Source organism: Pseudopipra pipra, chromosome 9, assembly GCF_036250125.1.
Source record: "Pseudopipra pipra isolate bDixPip1 chromosome 9, bDixPip1.hap1, whole genome shotgun sequence".
Lineage (NCBI taxonomy): Eukaryota > Metazoa > Chordata > Aves > Passeriformes > Pipridae > Pseudopipra > Pseudopipra pipra.
Window position 1 is genome coordinate 6,928,381 of NC_087557.1, and position 18,966 is coordinate 6,947,346.

At 39.1% G+C, this 18,966-nt stretch overlaps 1 protein-coding gene across 4 annotated transcripts in view; it reads left to right on the forward strand.

Annotated features, from left to right (window-relative positions):
* Positions 1-18,966, forward strand: part of MTA1 (metastasis associated 1) — a 77,296-nt gene that overhangs the window by 11,807 nt on the left and 46,523 nt on the right. For all 4 annotated transcript variants that reach the window (XR_010432654.1, XM_064664391.1, XM_064664389.1 and 1 more), the window contains exons 2-5: positions 3,443-3,510; positions 5,898-5,991; positions 13,708-13,834; positions 14,000-14,063. Coding sequence is in view for 3 of the 4 variants with exons in the window: in XM_064664391.1 (XP_064520461.1) it covers positions 3,443-3,510; positions 5,898-5,991; positions 13,708-13,834; positions 14,000-14,063 (353 nt within the window). In the remaining variant the exon portion in view is untranslated. The remainder of the gene's footprint in view (positions 1-3,442; positions 3,511-5,897; positions 5,992-13,707; positions 13,835-13,999; positions 14,064-18,966) is intronic.

An 18,966-nucleotide genomic window follows, 5' to 3' on the forward strand; every position in this document is an offset into this window, starting at 1 on the left:
TGGATTGTTGGGAGCCTGTGGAAGGTTTCTGTTATCTTGTGTATGTTTGTGCACATGCACCTGGGAGTAGTATTAGTTGGGAAGACAGTATGGGAAGGGTGCACTTTCGTGGCGTGGGAGGAAGCTGGAGATGAAGGGAAGTGCTGCTCAAGGAGAAAGGTGGTGTTTTGGAGAGTGGGGACCAGTGCTGTGCCTCCTTTAAACCTCCTGTGCAGGAAACCAGCCTTTGTGGGTTTTGTTGCTCTTGGAGCAATTTTAGAGGACTGTTCTCACCAGCACAAGGATCAGTTTGGAGAGTGGTTTGTTGAACTTAAAATTTCCTTGTTGTAAATGTGGAAGAGTAATTCAAACAATTTTCTATGCAGGATAGCATTTTAATTTTAGTTCAAATATATAAAGTCTCTATGAAAAATGCAAATCAGCCCCCTCTGATCTGCTCACATTCTGAGTCATGTGATTTGCAGTGTGCTCTGCATTACTTGCTGAGAGGAAGAAACCCTTTTCCAGGTAATTTGAGTAATGGGAAATAGGTCTCCATTAGTTGCATAGCTACTGGTGAAATGCTTAACATATTTGTGGGATTAGTCCAAAACATGGATGAGATGTACTGGGCTGTGGATTTGTGTCATGATGAAGTCATCAAGCACTGGCCCGAGCACAGCACGCACCTCTACAGTGTCATGTGTCAGCTCCTGAAGCATCCCATGGGACAGCTTGGGCTCTGCCTTTCTGCCAGCAGTGTGCAGTTGGCTGGTTCCTGTGAGGTTGGTTTGCTGTTGGTCACACGGTGTGGGTTTGGGGATGTTCCTGCTGCTGACTGAGACAATGTTTAGGGGTTTTATTATTCAAAACTGTTGGATACCACTGTGAGCTATTCTTTGGTAAACCATTCATCTGTGATAAGCTTTTTTTAAATCCGTGCCAGATTTTACAATCAATAAACTGTAGTTACGTGAAAAATTGAGTTAATGTTCACTTGAGGTATAAAATGTGTCTCTGAAAATATACACACATACATGCACACAAAAAGAGCTGATTGAAAATTATATGAACTATGAACATTTGTAACAGCCACCTGAAAACCATGGAATTCAAGACAAGGTTATATTTTCAAGACATAGATTGACATTTCCTTTAGTTTTAATTTTTAATTTTCAGGCACAGTGTTTAGAAAAGTAAGATTTTTCCATCTGCCTCAGCCAAAATATCTGAAGTGAGGAGTGGCTGGTTGTCTTAGGAGTTACTGGAGGGGTGGAAGGAAAGAACTTATTCTTTCTTCACATGTTGGAGCCTTCTGGTGAGAGGTGGACATTGAGCTTGGAAGCACCTCAAAGCTTTTAACACCCTCCACTGCAGTGCCCTTGTAGGGCATGGGTAGTTCTGCTGTGGAAGAAATTTCTCTTTACTCTGCTGATCAGTAAATTGCTTAATGCCCATCATTGTTATTTCAGTCAGCAGTTGTTATTGCTGAAGCTGCCAAATATCTGTTTGGTTTTGGGACTTTTGGTAGAGTTGGTCATAGTGATGTTGAACCTGTTGTTTCCTGTTTGAGCTCTGCACAAAGCCAGGGTTTGGGAATGGAAATTTGCAGGGTTTGGGAATGGAAATTTAGTGTCTAGTTACTTGGGCGTTTTAACCATTCCTGTGAACTTTGTTTTCTACAAACCAGAGGTCCAAACTGTATTCCTCATGCGAGATCATTCTCCAGTTTAAAGCCTGTAGGGATGTGACATTTAAGAGGAACCAGCTCCTACAATTGGGAGGAAAGTTTTGGAGTCACTCAGATGCATGTTAACGTTTGTGAAGATAGCTGATGATCAGTCTGAGAGGTCTGGAGGAGAGAGTGCACAAAAACTGAAAAAATCGTGTGTGCTGTTTCAGTGCTTTCTTAGCCCTGGTTACACTCTCTGGTTGGGTAACCCAAGATTTGTGCTGAGTACTGGCATGGCAACTTGTCACTTTTCACTTCAACCAAGACCACGTTGAGACTTTGCTGTCAAGGTGTCTTTGTAACTCATGGCATACAGCACGTTTTTTGCAAAGACAAAAGCTTGAAGAACAGATTTGTTAAAATTTGATGCTCTTGGGATTGTAACCCCTGGGATTCCTGACTAGTGACCTCTCTCCTAAGGCAGCCCAGCCCTATTAAAGGGACACGAGGGCACTTGAGTTGTTTGCAGGTAGTGCAAGCTGCAGCTTCCTCTGGGTCATTGGCCCGGCAGTCACTGCTGTGCTCTTGTGTCTCACTTAACAAGTAGCTTGGTCTGTAAATCCAGGGAGACCTGTGGATAACAGGAGCTCTAAGGAGTAGTCTAAAAAAATCGGTATCTGTAGCTTGTAGTGTTACACGGGGAATTGGAAAAGCTGCACCAGGCGAGCTAAGGAGCCCCCTTTTATCTTCAGGGTGGCCAGGGAGACACCAAAACATTCACCCATCACGTCTTAACAGCAGCAAAGGCCCTTGGGAGGATGTCTTCCTTCCTCTGGACCGGGGAGGAGGGAACAGTATCTCTGCTTCCTACAGCCCTTTTAACAAGGATTTCAGGGAGATTGATGCTAACAGCTTTGGTAGTTGTCCCTATTTACAGAGGGCAAACACTGCTAAACACTCATTCATCCTGGAGCATCATGCTAATGTAGGCTATGCAGAAGATACCTGAGGCGTGCCCAGAGGCTATGGGTGTTTTGCTCCAAACTCAAATGAGCTGGGAGATCTGGAGGGAAATCGTCTTAGGTAGTCTTGGAAGGAATTCTTGTTAGATCTGTATGCAAGGTCAGCACCTTGTCGGCGGGGAGGTGGATTCAGCCCTCTCTTTGCCTCAGTTCAGGCTTAGGGTTTGGCTTCTGCAGTGTTGGGAGAGAGAGGCCAAGTCCATTTTGGACTCTAGAGTATCTGTTTTCTTACCTGTAAAAAGCAGTGTTAAAGCTTTTGGAGCTCAGTAATACCCCTAGTAATTTATATGGCACTCCTGGATATTTCTGTGAATTTTTAAAGGTGCTGTCTTGGGTGAATAACTCGTTTTCTTCGTGTAACTTTAGATGTTTATCCTGCTTGAAAATATACAGGTATTACTGAACAGTTTGGATAGTTATATGTGGAGTTTGGTTGAGGCATTCTAGGATCATATAGGTATAAAAGACCAGGGAGTAGAGAAAAAGATGAGAGAGAGACAGAGTGAAGCTATTTGCATTCTAAGTAAATGACAGTAAGTGTAAACTGGGCTGGAAGGGGAGAGAAGGATCACATATTGCTGCTGAGAAGTTTGGCTGGATTTTTTTAAGAAGAGGAAGCAAGTAAAAAAACAACAGGGTGGCCAAAGTGGAAATAATCTGATCAGAGAGAGAAGGAAGATCATATGCTTTGCTTTCCAGGCTGACAGGGGTTTTGGTTTGATTTTTAGCAGTTCATATTTTAAAGAGTCTCTTTCTTTCTTTTTGTCAGATTATGTCTACTTCGAAAATTCTTCAAGTAACCCTTATTTGATACGAAGAATAGAAGAGCTCAATAAGGTAAACATTTTTTTTCCATCAAGTCTTTGAAGTTAATTGAATTTATGATCTGTTTGATTTGATTAAAATCAAAACAATTCTTTAGCAGTTCACTGGTAATTAGAAGCTTAAAAATACTTTTGTTCTCTGATAATTTTCTGGAATGCTTTAAGACCTTTTGTTCTCCTTTGGTATGAAAGGACTGAATGTCAATGGCAGGTCATTCTCAAGGTGATTATGCCCACCTTTAGGGCAGGAGATTTCTGAGGTTCTTCAGTTCCATGCCAGGATCGTGGAAGATAAAGATAATGTAACAGTTTGCCTAGAGGATAGAGAGCTTTAGTTTAATCTTTCTTGGGGGAGACTCTTGCTCAGCAGAAAGATTTGTAACTATTATCTACTTCCTCAGACCTTATCTTTGCTGGTTGTCCTTTGGGCCTGTGCATTATTTCATCTGCCAAATTCCCTTTCAATGGATCCAAAAGGGTGATGGTTTGTATGTGGGAAGGCAGTTGAAGTTCTCAGTGCTGAACTTTGACCTAGCTGAGGAGGTAAGACTGTTCTGAAGCCACTGGCTGTGTCCTGAACATGCCACTTCATCGGGTTTAATACCAGCGTTGTTGCAGCCCATACAGAAGGTTTGGATTTGAATTTTCATTAGCTGACTAAAATTAAGTATTTTTCTTCAGCAACCAGTGATGGAAAAGCATGTAGTTCTAAAAGAGTTACTTGGAATACAAAATGTATCAATTTGATGACAAATAAAGAATCTGAAGGTAAGGACATCCTTGTAAACCCTTCTTTCTTTTTTTTTAGTGGAGGTCTTTTACAGAAATATCTTCTCTCTTCCCTTAAAGAAATGCGAGTGAGTTCTTAAAATTTTCCCAGTGGATCCTTAGCCGTGAGGTGTCACCAGCTGTGCTCCACTTGTCACAGGGTGCAGATTTGTCAGTCACTTCCTAGAAAGCATTGTTTTCCCCTCTTATTTTTCCTCTTCATTCTTCCCTATACCTTTAAAGAAATGAACTTTCAGCCTGGATCTCCCATCTTGGTGCAACTCTTGCTTGAGCTGTAATTTCTCTGACCTACTCTTTGAAATGGGTCTTTCGGGTTGAAATTAATCCTATATCTTGTCCTGCCTTTTTTCACTGAGTGCAAATGAAACCTGGATAATTAAATAAATCAGATAAATTTACATTGTAGCTATCTGTGTTTTAAGAAGATGGCTCCTGCATTTGTATTTTAGTTCCTCAGAATTTGAAAGTTCTGACATATTTAACAGAAAATGGTAGAAAGTGTGCATGCTCTGTCCTAAAAACTGTTATTCTGCAAGGGAAATACTTGTGCATTTATGTGTTGTCTGGTGGTTTTTTCTTTGTGGTAGGAAAACTGGTCTTATAACAGTTGAAACTTTTCCTTCATTCACATCTTAGAAACAAGCATGTACATGAATTTGTGTTTCCCTGTGGACACTACCCTTTTTGGACACTTCCCAGCATGGAATTTGTGTTTTAGTCTTGTAGTTTCTGAAACTGTGTGCCTTCATTATGATTCTCCCAGACTCTTGAGCAGTAGGATACAATTTTTAAGCTACATTTTCATTATTTGATTTATTTTAGAGATACTAAATGTCTGGAGCTGTTACAAACCAGGAGGTTTATTTCCCCTAGAGCTTGTAAAAACCCAGTTTCACAGTTTACCAAGTGCCATCTTACAAGTAATTGATCACCTGTGTAATATTAAGAGTTTAAAGAAAACAATCTTTCAAAAATTCAGACCTTTTTTGTGTGTTGTCACCAGTGTAGAGTTTATTGCCTGATCCAGCTTCCTTGGTTCTCCTTCTGGAATGATTTTTTGTTGTTGTGTGTTTGTCATTGTTTAGCTTAGCAGTGCTGTCAGATAAAGAAAACCTTACTTGATTTCTTTTGTGAAAATAATAATGACCTGGTTCTTTCTTGCTTTCCTGCTGCCCTGCAGAGTTTGGAGGACAGTCTAGATCTGAATTCTGTTATATTTCAGTTTTTTATTAGGATTTTAAAGATGCACTTGAATTTCGCTTAATGTAGGTATCGCCTCAATAATAGCCAAGTGGCTTTTTAATATGTTGTAATTGCAGGTAAGTGTGGGGGTTTTTTCTTACCCCTTGAAACATCTGTAACCTAAAAATGGTGATCCCACAGAAACAATTAGGAGGGAAGGGCCAAACTACCTGGAATTTCCCGACCTCGGAACGGATCGTGCTGGAGTTTGTGTTGGATAACACGTGCAGATGGAAGTGCTAAAAGTAGATGCTGTGTAGCTCCTGTGCAAAATTCCAAATTATTTCTGCAGTTCCTAGTCAGTGTGAACAGTTCTGCTCTTGATTAGTGGTCAATTTTTTTCTTTTTTTTTTTTTCCCCCTGTTTCAGACTGCCAATGGAAACGTGGAAGCAAAGGTGGTGTGTTTCTACAGAAGGAGAGACATATCAAGTACACTTATTGTACTGGCAGACAAACATGCAAGTAAGCTTGTTTGCGTTCAAATTAAATTGCTTCTATGCAAAACTGTCAAACTTGGGTATGACTTTGATATTTGAATTCAAGTATCAATTTTACTATTCATAAATGTCTTTTTCAGCAATTTGCATTACTTGTTTGTCTGACTTCTCTTTCTACTTGCCCCCCCCTTATGTTATTTTTTGTTTTTCCTTTCCCCTTTCCTTACACCTTTTAAAACCTCATTTGTGTATAGTTTGATTGGGGGGGACAACACAAAAGTTTTCAGTTAGAGCTGAATAAAAGCATCATCCTACTTGCCCTAGAGAAGTGAATTTCTTAATTTTTGAAATGAGAATGGAGTATTCTCCCTGTCTCATATTACTTCTCATGAATTACTTGGTTTGGTTTGTAGATTAAAAAAAACCCCTCAAACATTCTTTATAAGTAAATCAAATAGACTGATCACAGGAAACCGACTTGAAACGTGGCCAGCTTGAAACCTGACTAACAGGATTTCTCTTTAAATTTCAATATTAATATTTTTTGTAGTGACATAGCTTTTGTCTGAACTTGTTCAGTAAATACACTTAAAAAGCAGAGAATTTTAGGATCTCCTATCACTGTTTTGAATATTTCAAGCCCTTTTGTTCAGAAAAGAAGTGTCTATGCTGAGAGGAGACTTGAAATTTAGAATTTTTTTTTGAGTATTATGTTCTGATTTTTAAAAAAAGCATGAAAATATCATAAAATTCAGAGGGTTATTCATGCTACCTTACATCAGCCTCCCTTGTGTGTATACACTGTGTAACTAATTTCTTGTTTGTTTTGTTTTGGTTTTTTTAATTTTTTTTTTCTTATTTTTCAGAATGTTGTGTTATGTAGGCATGTAGTCCTCTCCCAGGGACACCTAGCTGAGTAGATAATAATTAGAAGAATAATAAATTCTTATGTCTAAACAAGAATTTAATGCTACAATTCTTTTTCAATTATAGAAACAGTTTTAAAACAGAGCAACATATTTACATGACGTTTGGCACTTTATGTGAGGTGCTTCCAGCCTGCTTGACTCCATTCCAATTGCCAGGGAGAATTAGATTTAGGTTTATTACACCTTCCTCTGCCAGTTCAACGTCCCTCTTGCCCCATCCTTGCAAGGTGATGGATACAGTACTAATATAACACTTTCCAAAACAGACATATTGAAAGGGAGAAAAAGACTGAGCGGGTGGAGTTACAAAACTGGTTTTTCCTGTAAGTAGAGGAGTGTGTGAGATGTAGCTGTTCAGATTGCTTAAAATTTAGCAAAAAGCATGGACAGCCATATGAATCCTTGTAATTCAGGGCACATGCATAAATGAAAGAGAAGCAATCAGATATGGGCATGTGAGAATTATGATTTAGCTGGCAAGCATTATTGTCTTTTAATGTGCTGCTTGGTGTATATATGAATAGAGTGATGTATATGTAATACAAATCTTACATAGTTTTACTGCATGGGGATTGATTAAATCAGATATTCAGTTTTAACAATGAATATAGTATCTTGCTGTGTTCTCACTGCTGTAATGCCATTGGGGAAAACATGCAGCAAAACTAGTCCCTTCTAATAAATTTGAGTGTTTTCTGTTGTAGATTGGAATCTGTCCAAATAATTCCTCCATTGCTGCCATACCTTGAAGAAAAGGTCATGAGGCATTGAGATGGGGTTTGGCTGCCTGGCAGAATTGTGGTGGCAGGCAAAGCTTTTTTGGTATCTCTTCAATACAGTAGTACTTATTTTGTCTGAGAAACCTGGAGCTTAATAGGAGCTTCACCATAAACAACATGACTATTGATTCCTTCATCTGTGTCTCACTTCACTAGATTTAGTAAAGGAAGCAGGTAGGAAGGATTCACAGAAATGCATGTCTGAGACTGGCAATGAAACATGTTTGAACCCATATAAATGCTCTTTGAATCTGCAAAGGCTGATTTCTCTTTGTGATTAGAAACTTAAATGGTTTTTTTTTTTTAATGCAAACAAATAATTCATTGTTCATGTTCATATGTGTTTGAAAGATGGGAAAATTCTTCTATAGCACAATCCTATTAATGGAGCCACCAGAGACAACTGAGGCTGCCTCTTAGGGTAAATTTCATTAGTAACTAACATTTTCTCCAGTATGTTTCTTTCTGGTGCAGAATAAAATTGCTACTCAATGACTTCCATTTATTTAGATGGATGTGCTGTTCTGTGGCTTCCGTTCTTCCTAAGGAGGGAGAAGAGAGTAAAATGAAGGTTTTGGACAGCCATTAGTTCTTTACTCTGAAAAAAATATCTACATCTTGCATGATATAATGAAATTAAATTTTGTGGATGTTAAGATTCCAGTACAGATACTCCACACTGTCACTGACTTTGAATTCATTTCCATAAAGTCTCCTGTTGCCTCATTTTGATGCATTTGCAGTAGATGTACGTATCTGCATCGCTGATCTTTTAACTGCCTTTGTTCAGCTGATTAATGGAGCTTTCTGACTGCAGACGTTTCTGGATTCACACAGTCTTCTGTTTAAGATGCCTTTATTTCAGACCTACTGTTGAGATCAGTGCAGTGAGAGAGCCAAGTAATGAGAAGATATGGCCAGAACGTGAATGGAAAAATTATATATATATATATATATATATATTACTCTTCCAATAAAGGAAGGAAAAAGGTTTGATTGTGAAATGAATGTTTTGAAGTTTAAAACAAAAAAAGCCACTTTAGCTTGTATGATCCATCAGATATCTAAAACAGACAAGTCTGAAATGTTGTCTTTTCTCATAAGTCTTTACACAGAGAAATGGATTGGAAGCACCTTATTCTGTAGTTGGTGGCTGTAAATTAACACCTGATGTATGCAACCTGATTCTTGGATTTGATCTGTGATCTTACTATTTTTATCATATGATATAAAGCTTATCTGGGCTGTCCTATAAATCTTTCAGCCTCATAATGTCTTCCATACATTGTTAGCACTTTTTGTTCATAAGCCTTTTTAATCACCTTGCAAATTATTCTGGGGAATTTCTCCACCTGTTTCTGAAATGAACCTGCTTCACCAGTAGGAAACTGTTTAATGTTCTTGCTCAGAGACTTCATAGTGGTTTAAGAGAGATACTGTATGCAAAGAAGATTGCAGGCAGGCCTTGATGGAAGAGAAATGGGAAAGATACTTTACTCCTCAAGCTGCTGTTGGGTGCTGTCACTACATACTTTCTCTATATGTCTTATATAGTTTTTCATAATCAAGTTAATATTTTCAGCAGCAGGAATACAGCTTCCTATCCTCTCTTCTGATGATCCGCCCCCATCCACGTCTGGATACTTGTGGGTTGCCTTAGGACACAGTTTTCACTTAATAAAAATGTTTATCCCGATTTGCAAAGCAATGAGTGACCAGTTGGAGAACTGAGTAGTTAGTGCTGGCTGGTTTGGCAGATTTATAGTTAGTTTTCAGCAGCTGATGTTTGGCTGCCAGGCACACATAGCAGAATGGTTTGGCAAGTGCCAAAGCTTCTGAAAATAAATGTCTGGTAGCGGTTAAATGTCATTGCTCATTCAGTCCATGAGTTGCATGATACCTGCATGCCTAGAGAGGTAAGGAGTCTATTGAGAATTTTTTTTTACATTTTAGATAACACCAATCTAAATAAAGTTTGACCATAGCTTCACAAATAAGCTGTTTTCATTTTATTTCTTCCATTTTATTCCCCCTTTCCATTTTTTCCCAACACCACACTTGCAGATTTAAGAGGAGTCAAATTCACATATCCACTAATGACACTTTGGCTCTGTTGTTACTGGGAGGAGGAAGCTGTGGTTTTTCTCTTTGGGAGCAGTGCAGGGAGGGAAGATACAATAAGCGTCCAAAATAGTGTCTGTTTTGCAGCCATGGCCACTATTACAGGTAGCAAAGATGATGACAAGGAATTTGTGGCAGGAATCCTAGTGGGATGTCTTGATGATGTGGCAAACTCCTTCTAAAGTGTCAAGGTATAAGGATTTTTAGTTGTTTAAACTTTCATCATATTTTCTATAGCTACAAGTCAATATCTGTTTTTTGGTAGAGAGAAAATAAATAAGGCTAAGGCTTCATACAGACCATTTGAAACTGAACCTGGAAGAAGGAAACTGGTTTTGTATTGTTCATTTATTCAAGTGCAGCATTTCTTTAATGTCTTTCTAAGGTCCTTAGATGAACTGTTAGAGCAGCAAGAGTTACAACTTCCTTTGCTGCTGAAGGAGCTGTTATGCAGGTCACCAGCACTGGCTTTACTGTGTTTCCCAATGTTTTGGCTCCAGTTTTTTCCTTTACATTATTTTGTTAGTGATAACCTTGTTAACTAATTCTTCTGTCACTGCAGACTGTCTCCCTAGTTGGACAGCCTGGTGTGCTCTCTAAACCTAATTTCTGTATCTTGTTTGCCTTTGTGCATTTCTGAATTCTGTCATGTAGCTACTTGTAAAACACCCAGAATGCAGAGAAAGGGCTGATGCTGATGTTGTTGAGAACCCAATCTGATCTATGGCAAATTGCTATTCTTTCTAGTGTCTAGCAAATATTGATGTTTAATTTCACATCTCACACACCCAGTCATTTTAAATTACAATTACTGCCTCTTGGGTTTCTCCTGCCAACTCAAAGTTTACTCTTCCTAATTATTTTCCCCATATATGTTAGCTTTCACATGAGTCTTGCTGTTTGTGCTCAGTCTGTCTGTCTCTTGTTCCCAATATAAGTCATCTTCAAGCTTTGTTAATGTACTATTAATGATTCTGTCATCAAATATCAAATAATACTTAATCTGATATGCTCCTTGCAGCATTCCACTGGCTGTTTCTGCATAGCTGATATATCACTGTTTGTACTACGGTTAAATGTTTAGTTTCAAATCTGCACAAGCACATCTATCAGAGAGGTTTAATTTTGAAGTAAGGCTTTAGGAGAACATTGAAGTCCCAATATACTGTACCTCCTGTATTCCCATAATTCCCATAGCACTTACTCTACAGTACTGTCAAAATGCAGGCAAGTCTTTCTGAAAAGATTTTTTGGATATTTTATAAATATATATGTATTTATTTTTTTTTTAAGACTATGGTTCTTACTTCTCGTAGGCCACCATTCTTTAGGATGGAGTCTGCTTCACTTAGAGTGTGAGTGGGTGAGCTGTAGGAAGGTGAAATGCAGATGTGTCAGACAGACTTGACCTGGAGCTGTGGCTGGGACAGACTCTGTTGTGGTTTATACTCTGATTTAATAAGCCTTTGCTGTTTGTGCAGAGGTGGTGATATGGTATCAGTGGGGTGTGAGGTGGTATTGGTTAGTTTTTGTCAAGGTGCTTTTGCATGACTTCAGTGAGGTAGAGGTTCCTGTCCTGGATCCAGTCCTGTGTTCTCTCCTCCCTCAGTTCCAAATGCATTTGCCAGTTTCATTCTTTTCAGTGCTAAATCATGCCTGTGGAAAAGGAGAGAAGATGCTTGTGTAGATTTATTTGTTTGTTTGTTATTTCTTGGAATATTCTTACCTCTGTCTGTCTGACAGTTTTGCCTCTGCGTGTGTGGGGAGTTGTTTGTTACCTGTAGAAACTCCTGTCTGTTTTTAAGAAAAAAATGTATTGTGCTTTTTGATTTTTAAAAGGTTGTGCATAGCAGAGCTGGAGTAAGAACAACATGTGTGCTTCCCCCCACCTGTATGTTATTACAAAAGCTAGACACATAAATAAAACACTAGTTGAAAGGCAAGCCTACCTGAAGGGGTGCAGTTCCTGGGATTAGCTTGGTTGTGCTGGTGCTTTTGTTTTGTTTGTGGATTTGACTGGCACGCAGCAGTTGACACACTTTCTGGAAAAATGTAATTTTTAAAAGCTCTAGGCTATCAAATATACTGAAGATATTAAGTATTTTAGGTTGCTCCTTACAGTGTTTTCCCTGCATTACACAGGGCACTGCTGTCATTCTCCAAAGCTGTTTTAAGTATAAGCATGAACTGCCTTTTCATTTGAGCATCCTTCGGTTTTCAGGAAAGCAAGCTTGGAACTTGCTGACTTGTTTGTGGATTGCTGCTGGTGTATTTATAGTGCAGGATAGCAGGCACAATATTAATTTTCAACTAAAACAGAATCCACTTCAGTAAATAAATTGCAGACCCATGAAACTGTGGCACAAATGTAAATTTGGTGTTCCAGTTCCCAGGAAAATATTAAAACCTAAAGTGCCTGCTGCTGTATGCTTAACAGCTTGTGTGCTGTAACAGCTATTGTATGTTGCAGTCTGGTTTAATTATGCTACTATTTTTTTCCTTCCTTGCCTGGAGCAGCCTACCTGAGGGACAAATAAACCACAAGTCTATTTTCAGGACAGTAAAACAGTGATAAATTGTGGGGAAACTGTAGGGTACATAATTTTCTGTCACCCCCTTTGGCATAATGTTGGCCTATTTAAAACTAAATGCAATTTTAGTGTTTTATAAAATCGAGAGCTCTCATTTCTGCTTGCTTTATTTTTTTGGATAACTATAAGGATTATAGTTAACTAATCTTAAGGGTATGTAAATCATAACTGTACCTGTGTGTGTTTCTGACTAGCAATGTTTCTTGGCAACAACTGTTGAATTAAGCTGCAGGCAAAAGTCTGCTCTTTGAGAGTAATGCTGCTGTAAAATTAGAGTTTTACAATTCATGTATGAGGCTTTACAGCTCATTCTGCTACAGTCTGGGAAACCTTTCCCATGATTTTGCAAAATCCAGTAACTGCCTTAATTTCTTAGAGAAGGAAAAGTCTGATATGTTCTTTCTCAGTTCATCATGGAGGACCTTTGCAGCTTTTTTTAATGAGTATTTTGCCTTTTACAGCTTTATTTTGCATAACTGGCAGGATACTTGCTAACGAACACAAAACATACAATTTATTTCTTACAAGACAGGTGCCTGGAGATGTTTTGGATCAGTTTTGCATCTGTGTGGATGTGATTTCATGTATTTACTTGGGCATACATTTAAGAACTGGTTGGATGGAAATTGGATGCCTTGAAGCCAGACATGGTGGATCCTGACTGTTGAAATGCTGGAGTGTTGCAGTTGAATGTGTGTGGTGGTGTGGTAGGGTAGAGTGGCAAGACTGGCCTTAGGCACTTGGTTACATTCCAGTTAATCTTGTGGCTGTGATCTATTGGCTGTGGTTGGAGTGAGGAGAATAAAATATATTCATTAAATAAACTGCCCTTTTCAATGGGCATTTCCTGCAGATGCTGTTGAGGTCAGGATGGGACAGTGTGATATCCTGAAAGAAGAGTAGGGTTTAAGAGAACTGATGCCTGGAAAAGAGGAAAGACTTCACTTTTATTGCCTCACTCAAAGTGTGTCAGCTTCTGCCTGATGAATCTGATGGTGCATTGGTGGTCTCCAAAAGCAGCTCTCTCCCCTCAGAACTTCTCTGTTGGTAGCAGATTTGTGACTTTCAGCTTGGTGAGCCAGTGTGACTGTGTGAACCTGAGGTGATTTGATCCCAGTGGTGAATGAATAAATACATTCTACACAGGCATCATTTCAATTATGTAATTGTTCAGTTGGCTGAAATGTGAGAATTCAGATGAAGGTAGATTTAATCTGGTTGTTTATTATTTAGCAAAGGTTTTAGAGCAGCTCATCCCGATTTGGCTCAGAATCAATTCTTGCCCTGTTCTTGATGATCAATTTTGTCTCTTTATCACTAGGAGAAATGGAAGAAGAGATGGAAAATCCAGAAATGGTTGATTTACCAGAGAAACAGAAACATCAGCTACGACATCGTGAGTTGTTTCTCTCACGACAGCTGGAATCTCTGCCAGCCACACACATTAGGTAATGACTGTTTTCTTCCATCTTATTCAAAAATCAAATAGCATTGTTATTACTCAAGCATTCTTCAGTGTAAGATCAAGTTCTGTGTATAACTCCAGTAATACCATCTTGTGAATCACATGAGCATTTACGATGTTTTTTCATAAGATGTTTCTCTTTTTTTAGAGGCAAATGCAGCGTTACTCTGTTAAATGAGACAGAATCCCTTAAATCATATCTGGAACGGGAGGTAGGAGCCATTTTGTGTATTGTAAAGCTTGAACAGTTTATTCTGTCACAATTTAGGATTGGTGCCTTTTTACAGGTTTTCTAGAAAGAGGACGATTCTTTCATTTCTACACATACTGTGCACTGACAGTGGGAAGCTCTAGGTCCCATACAGTTTGCATTCTGCTATAAAATTTTGTGGGTCCAGGGGCCAGACCTGGTGTTTACACCCCTGTGACAATAAGCTGCCTCTCCTTCTGTAAAGAGAGCCCAACTTGCTCCTTACTGTGCCAGACTGAGGGTATAAAACCTGGAGGCTGATGCCCCAACCAAGACAAGGTGGGAGATGCAGTAACTGTAGAAGGGGGAGCAATACAGCAAGCTGTGTTTCTATATATTTGCTTTATCCTGAAATCATACAGATTTATGTTAATATGCTTTAAGCTTGATCTTGCCTCAGATTTGAGGAGCTTAGTTCCCTGTTCTTTGAGTTCACTGTTTAAAATACTTATCTGTAGTCCTTCATATGCCACCACAGACACTCAAATCCTTGAAAAACTGCTTGTCAGGTGATATCTGAGTCCTGCAGAAATTTACTCAATCTCTTTAAAGGTACCTCAAACCAACCACTTGAAACTGAATTGTCTTGCACAGTTAATCATCATTCAGAGTATAAACATTGGGGTTTACTTTTTCTAGGTATTTTGTTATATTAAAAATTGCTATTGTATTTTTTAAAAAATATATTTATATACCTTTAATTGTGGCCAGACCTCTGGCTGCTGGCTGTGTCAGACAGTCTTGGAATTTGACAGTCTGGGAGCTTTACTTCAGGAGATTAGCAAAGAATTTCAGTGTATTATTATTTGAGTACATCTGCAAGCAAATAATTTGCATTTGAAAACTTTAAAAGGTTATACAAGAAAGGAAATCTTATAATTAAAAACAGTAGGGTGATGGTCATTCCTGGCTTTTAAGACAAGGAGAAAACAGGTCATTTTTCGCAAGGAGCATACTGTAGTCTCTCTCATAGCTGGGCTTTCTTTTTAAATGCTTTTTTAGCTTTCTTTAGTATTTATTTAAGCATAAGATTAATTTTAATCTGATACTTTAGTTTAAGAGAATTTTAAACAAAGCATAGGGATTAAGTAGTCGAGTTTCTCTTTGGAATGTGAAACCAAAAAAAATCTTGGGTCTGCTGAAGGCTGCCAAATGGCAGCGCATCAAACAAGGGACGTTGTATTCAGCAGTGCTTGTAACCAGTTAGCAGCCCGGGGTATGCCAGTTGGAAAGCAAAAGTTAATCAAACTGAAATTGGTTTAGATTTTCTAGTACCCAACTTTTCAGTCGTGTTTGCTCTCGATCGCTCCCCACGTGATTTTATCATCGCTGATGTTACAGGTGGGTATGCTGAGACAGAAGGGAGCTGCCTTCCTCTAATCGTGCAACTGCTCCGTTGCAGATGTAGGCACAAAAAGAGGTTTTATTTTTTTTTTTTCATCCTTTTGAACTCTCAAAATGCAAGATGAGTGACGTGGGTTATTTTTGAAACTGAGCAGGCACTTGGAAATTTCACAGAACCAGAGAGTTCCCTGAACTTGAATGTATCCTGTCACTTAGCATGGCATTTTGCTGTGGTGCAAACTAGCTTGGACAAATGGTAAAAAAAAAGCTCAGAACACAAATGTGCTTGGGTGGAGGGTAAAGAGATTAAGAAAAGGAGATAGTTTGTTGCCTGATAAATTCCTAACACTGGATGGTATTGTTTTGAACTGTTTCTTCTTTCCCCACGCTTCCTGTTCTTATTCCATTCTTTGCTTTCAGAATGTTTCAGGACTGTTGTTTTGTTTTGTTTTTTTTTTTTAACATGGTTGCTGTCAATAAAGCCTAAGCAGTTCCAGGGAACCTGTCATTTGATTTCTTAAATGTTATGACCAGTAACAGTAGGCTTTCAGCCCAAGGGTGTCTGCCTTGAAGCAGGTTAAGCACACAGACACAAATTTTTTAGCGAGATAGTAAGCATAGCAAAATTACATTTGTGTTATCTCTATTTTCTTCCTTCCACCCCTCTGTCATCTTTCTCAGGAAGATTGCCTTGTTACATTTGAAAAGCAGGCCGACGGGGACCAGCATGGACTTTTTTATTGTGCCTGGTAAAACTGGGTTTGTAGCAGGAGTGAGGAACAGGAAGAAAGAGGAGAAAAAAAAAAAGTAACTGGAAACCCTGAATTTTCTGTAGATACCAAATTCCCATGGAGATCAAGAGAAGGGCATAGCCAATTATGGCAAAAGCACTAGATTTCGCTATTCTGCAGGAAACTATTTTATATGTACCATCTATTTTACAGCTCTGCCTGAATATATCCAGACGCTTGTGTGAATTTGCCTGCTGAGCAGATGTCTGGCATTTCTGTTCCTTTTGGTACCCCCCTAAAAATAAAATGTTCTCTAGTTAAAATATATGAAATACATGAAAGTAAGTTTGCAAGCTGTAATGAGCTAACCATTATTTCTGTACTGTACTTTCACTTTGGGCCTGTCTTTTTTTTTCTAGTTCTTCTGCCGTTTCTTAGTGGCTTTGGTTCTTGGCTGTAGCTTTGGGTAGCTTAGGGGCTTGGGTAGAGAAGCTCTGAGCATATGTGTCTGTCTAACAGCTGGGAGATGCAGAAAGTCATGATTCAGTTTTAGTTCTCTTGGCAGGTCATGTTAATTTTTCCGAACATGTTGGGTGTTTTCTGGAGTCTGAAATTAAAAGAGGAAACCCTTCTCTTTCTTGACTACTGCAGACTCAGCATACACAGTTGTGACAGCTCAAATGATCATGGAACATCTTTGAACAGCTGTTTTTTTGTTGGGAACATCACTCTTGTAAAACCCTTGTGAAAAATTGTTCTTATCAAATAGTGGTGATCAAGAGTTCACATGTGCTGTCGAGTACACAAGGATCTGGTTTGTTTCTTAGACCATGGTTTGCATTGGCACTAAACTGACATTTATTAATGTTTTCAGAAATCCCACTCAGTTTGCAAGAATGAATTTCATATCTATGGGGGAAGATGGTAGTGGTATTTTATTATCTCTGGAGGTTGCAGTTTCTGTGTATTCACACTTGGGCCCTCCAACTTCCATCTTTTCTGTGTTGAGGAGGTTCTGGTTGGGAAGAAGCTTTTAGTTCTTTTGTTGAACCTGCTTGATTTGAGACAAAACTGGATAAGATACAACAGGATGACCTGAGATTGGTAGAGAAGGATGGGGTTTATTATATATATTAGAAAATTCATAGTGATAACCAATAAAAGAGAAACAATAGGGCATCCAACAGTCAAATACCATGGCAGAAAACCCCTCCACAATGTATGACTTTCCCTGGCCAGGAAAGACTCTAAAGAAATTGCCTGTTGAATAGGTCTTCCTTGGGGCCCACTGTGTTATACTACAGTGCATATTTGCTGGGCAACGTGCCTCGAAAGCGTTAATGCTGCACTGCATCTACTTTGTCCTGCATTTAGGTATTTTAGAGCTGAAACAAATAAAACACTGTATTTATAACCTGGAAGCCTGTGAGACAAAAGCTTTTCTTACATTTTATTCATGCAATAATGCATTTTCAAAATATTGTAATGTCTTCAGCTTTGTGTATGTCAGGGAGCAAGAGACCCAGATTTCTTTACATAGCTGTAATATAAATAAGTTTTCATGTACTCTGAAGCTGCCTTCTGTCAGGAGGTTGATGTAATTTGACCCTGGTGCCTGTGGGAGTAGGAATCATTTTTGTCAAAAGTATCATTTATTTAGGATGCAACCAAATCCCCCCACCCCAAACCCAAATACAGACAACCCTTCTAGTTGAAGTTCAGTTCCTTTCCAGAATTTTTGCTATGTTACTGTGGAAATTCACAGCAATTTTTTTTTTTTTTTTGTCTGGGGAGGTTTTGTGTGACAGATTGGGAGACTCTCTTTTCCTTTGCCACCTCTTCATAAAGCTGAACAGGGCTTGAAACTGATGGTGGTTTTGTCCTAATTCTTGTTGCATGCTGTTGACACATACAAATATAGGGAAAGGGAAAATGAGGTGAGCATGAAATGAGATGTATTTAAAGAGAGTGCCTGCTACTGACACAGAAATATGGGGAAAGGGAAAATGAGCCAGTAACCCAAAATGTGAAGAATGGCACATCACATGTCCTGTTTCTGTTCAGAAACACTTCTCTTCCTTGGTGATGATGTTGCTGTGGACAGAGGTTACAAAAGGTCTATTATGCCATGTCCTACCAGAGCTCTAATCCTGCCTAGTATCCCACACTTTGGTGGAGCATACCTGGTCTCTGATGTGTCACTCAATAGCTACAGCTAAGTACTTATCCATGCAGAAAAGTTTAATTACTTATACTATGCAGTTTTAAGTAGTTAAAATATTGGCTGTTTTCTTTCCTTGCCCTGGCAGAACATTCCCATTCTGCTGTGTCTTCTAGCTTTAATTTTACACACCCAAGTAACAGAAGCTAAGCAGCTATTTTAGCCTTTTTCTCATCTACTTGAACAAAAGCCACAAATTAATGTGTTGCCACCTGCAGCTAATTACTGCTGCTGCCAAATCTGCTGCCCCTCTCCCAGTAACAAAGAGAAGGAAACACGGTGATTTAAGCTTAGATGGTGGCAGGCAAGAAGTTGGTCATCAGTGCATCTCTGTGACAAGGAAAGCTGAGCACATCCTGGTCTATATTAGCAGGAATGTAGCCAGCAGATGGAGGAAAGGGATTCATCCCCACACCCCATCACTAGTGAGACTGTTTTGGAGTGTTATGTCCAACTTTGGGCCTTCCAGCATGAGAGACATTGACAGACTGGAGCGAGCCCAGCAGAGGCTGTAGAGGTGGTCTGGGTCTTCATGTCTCTATGGGGTTGCATTAGTCTGGCTGTAACAC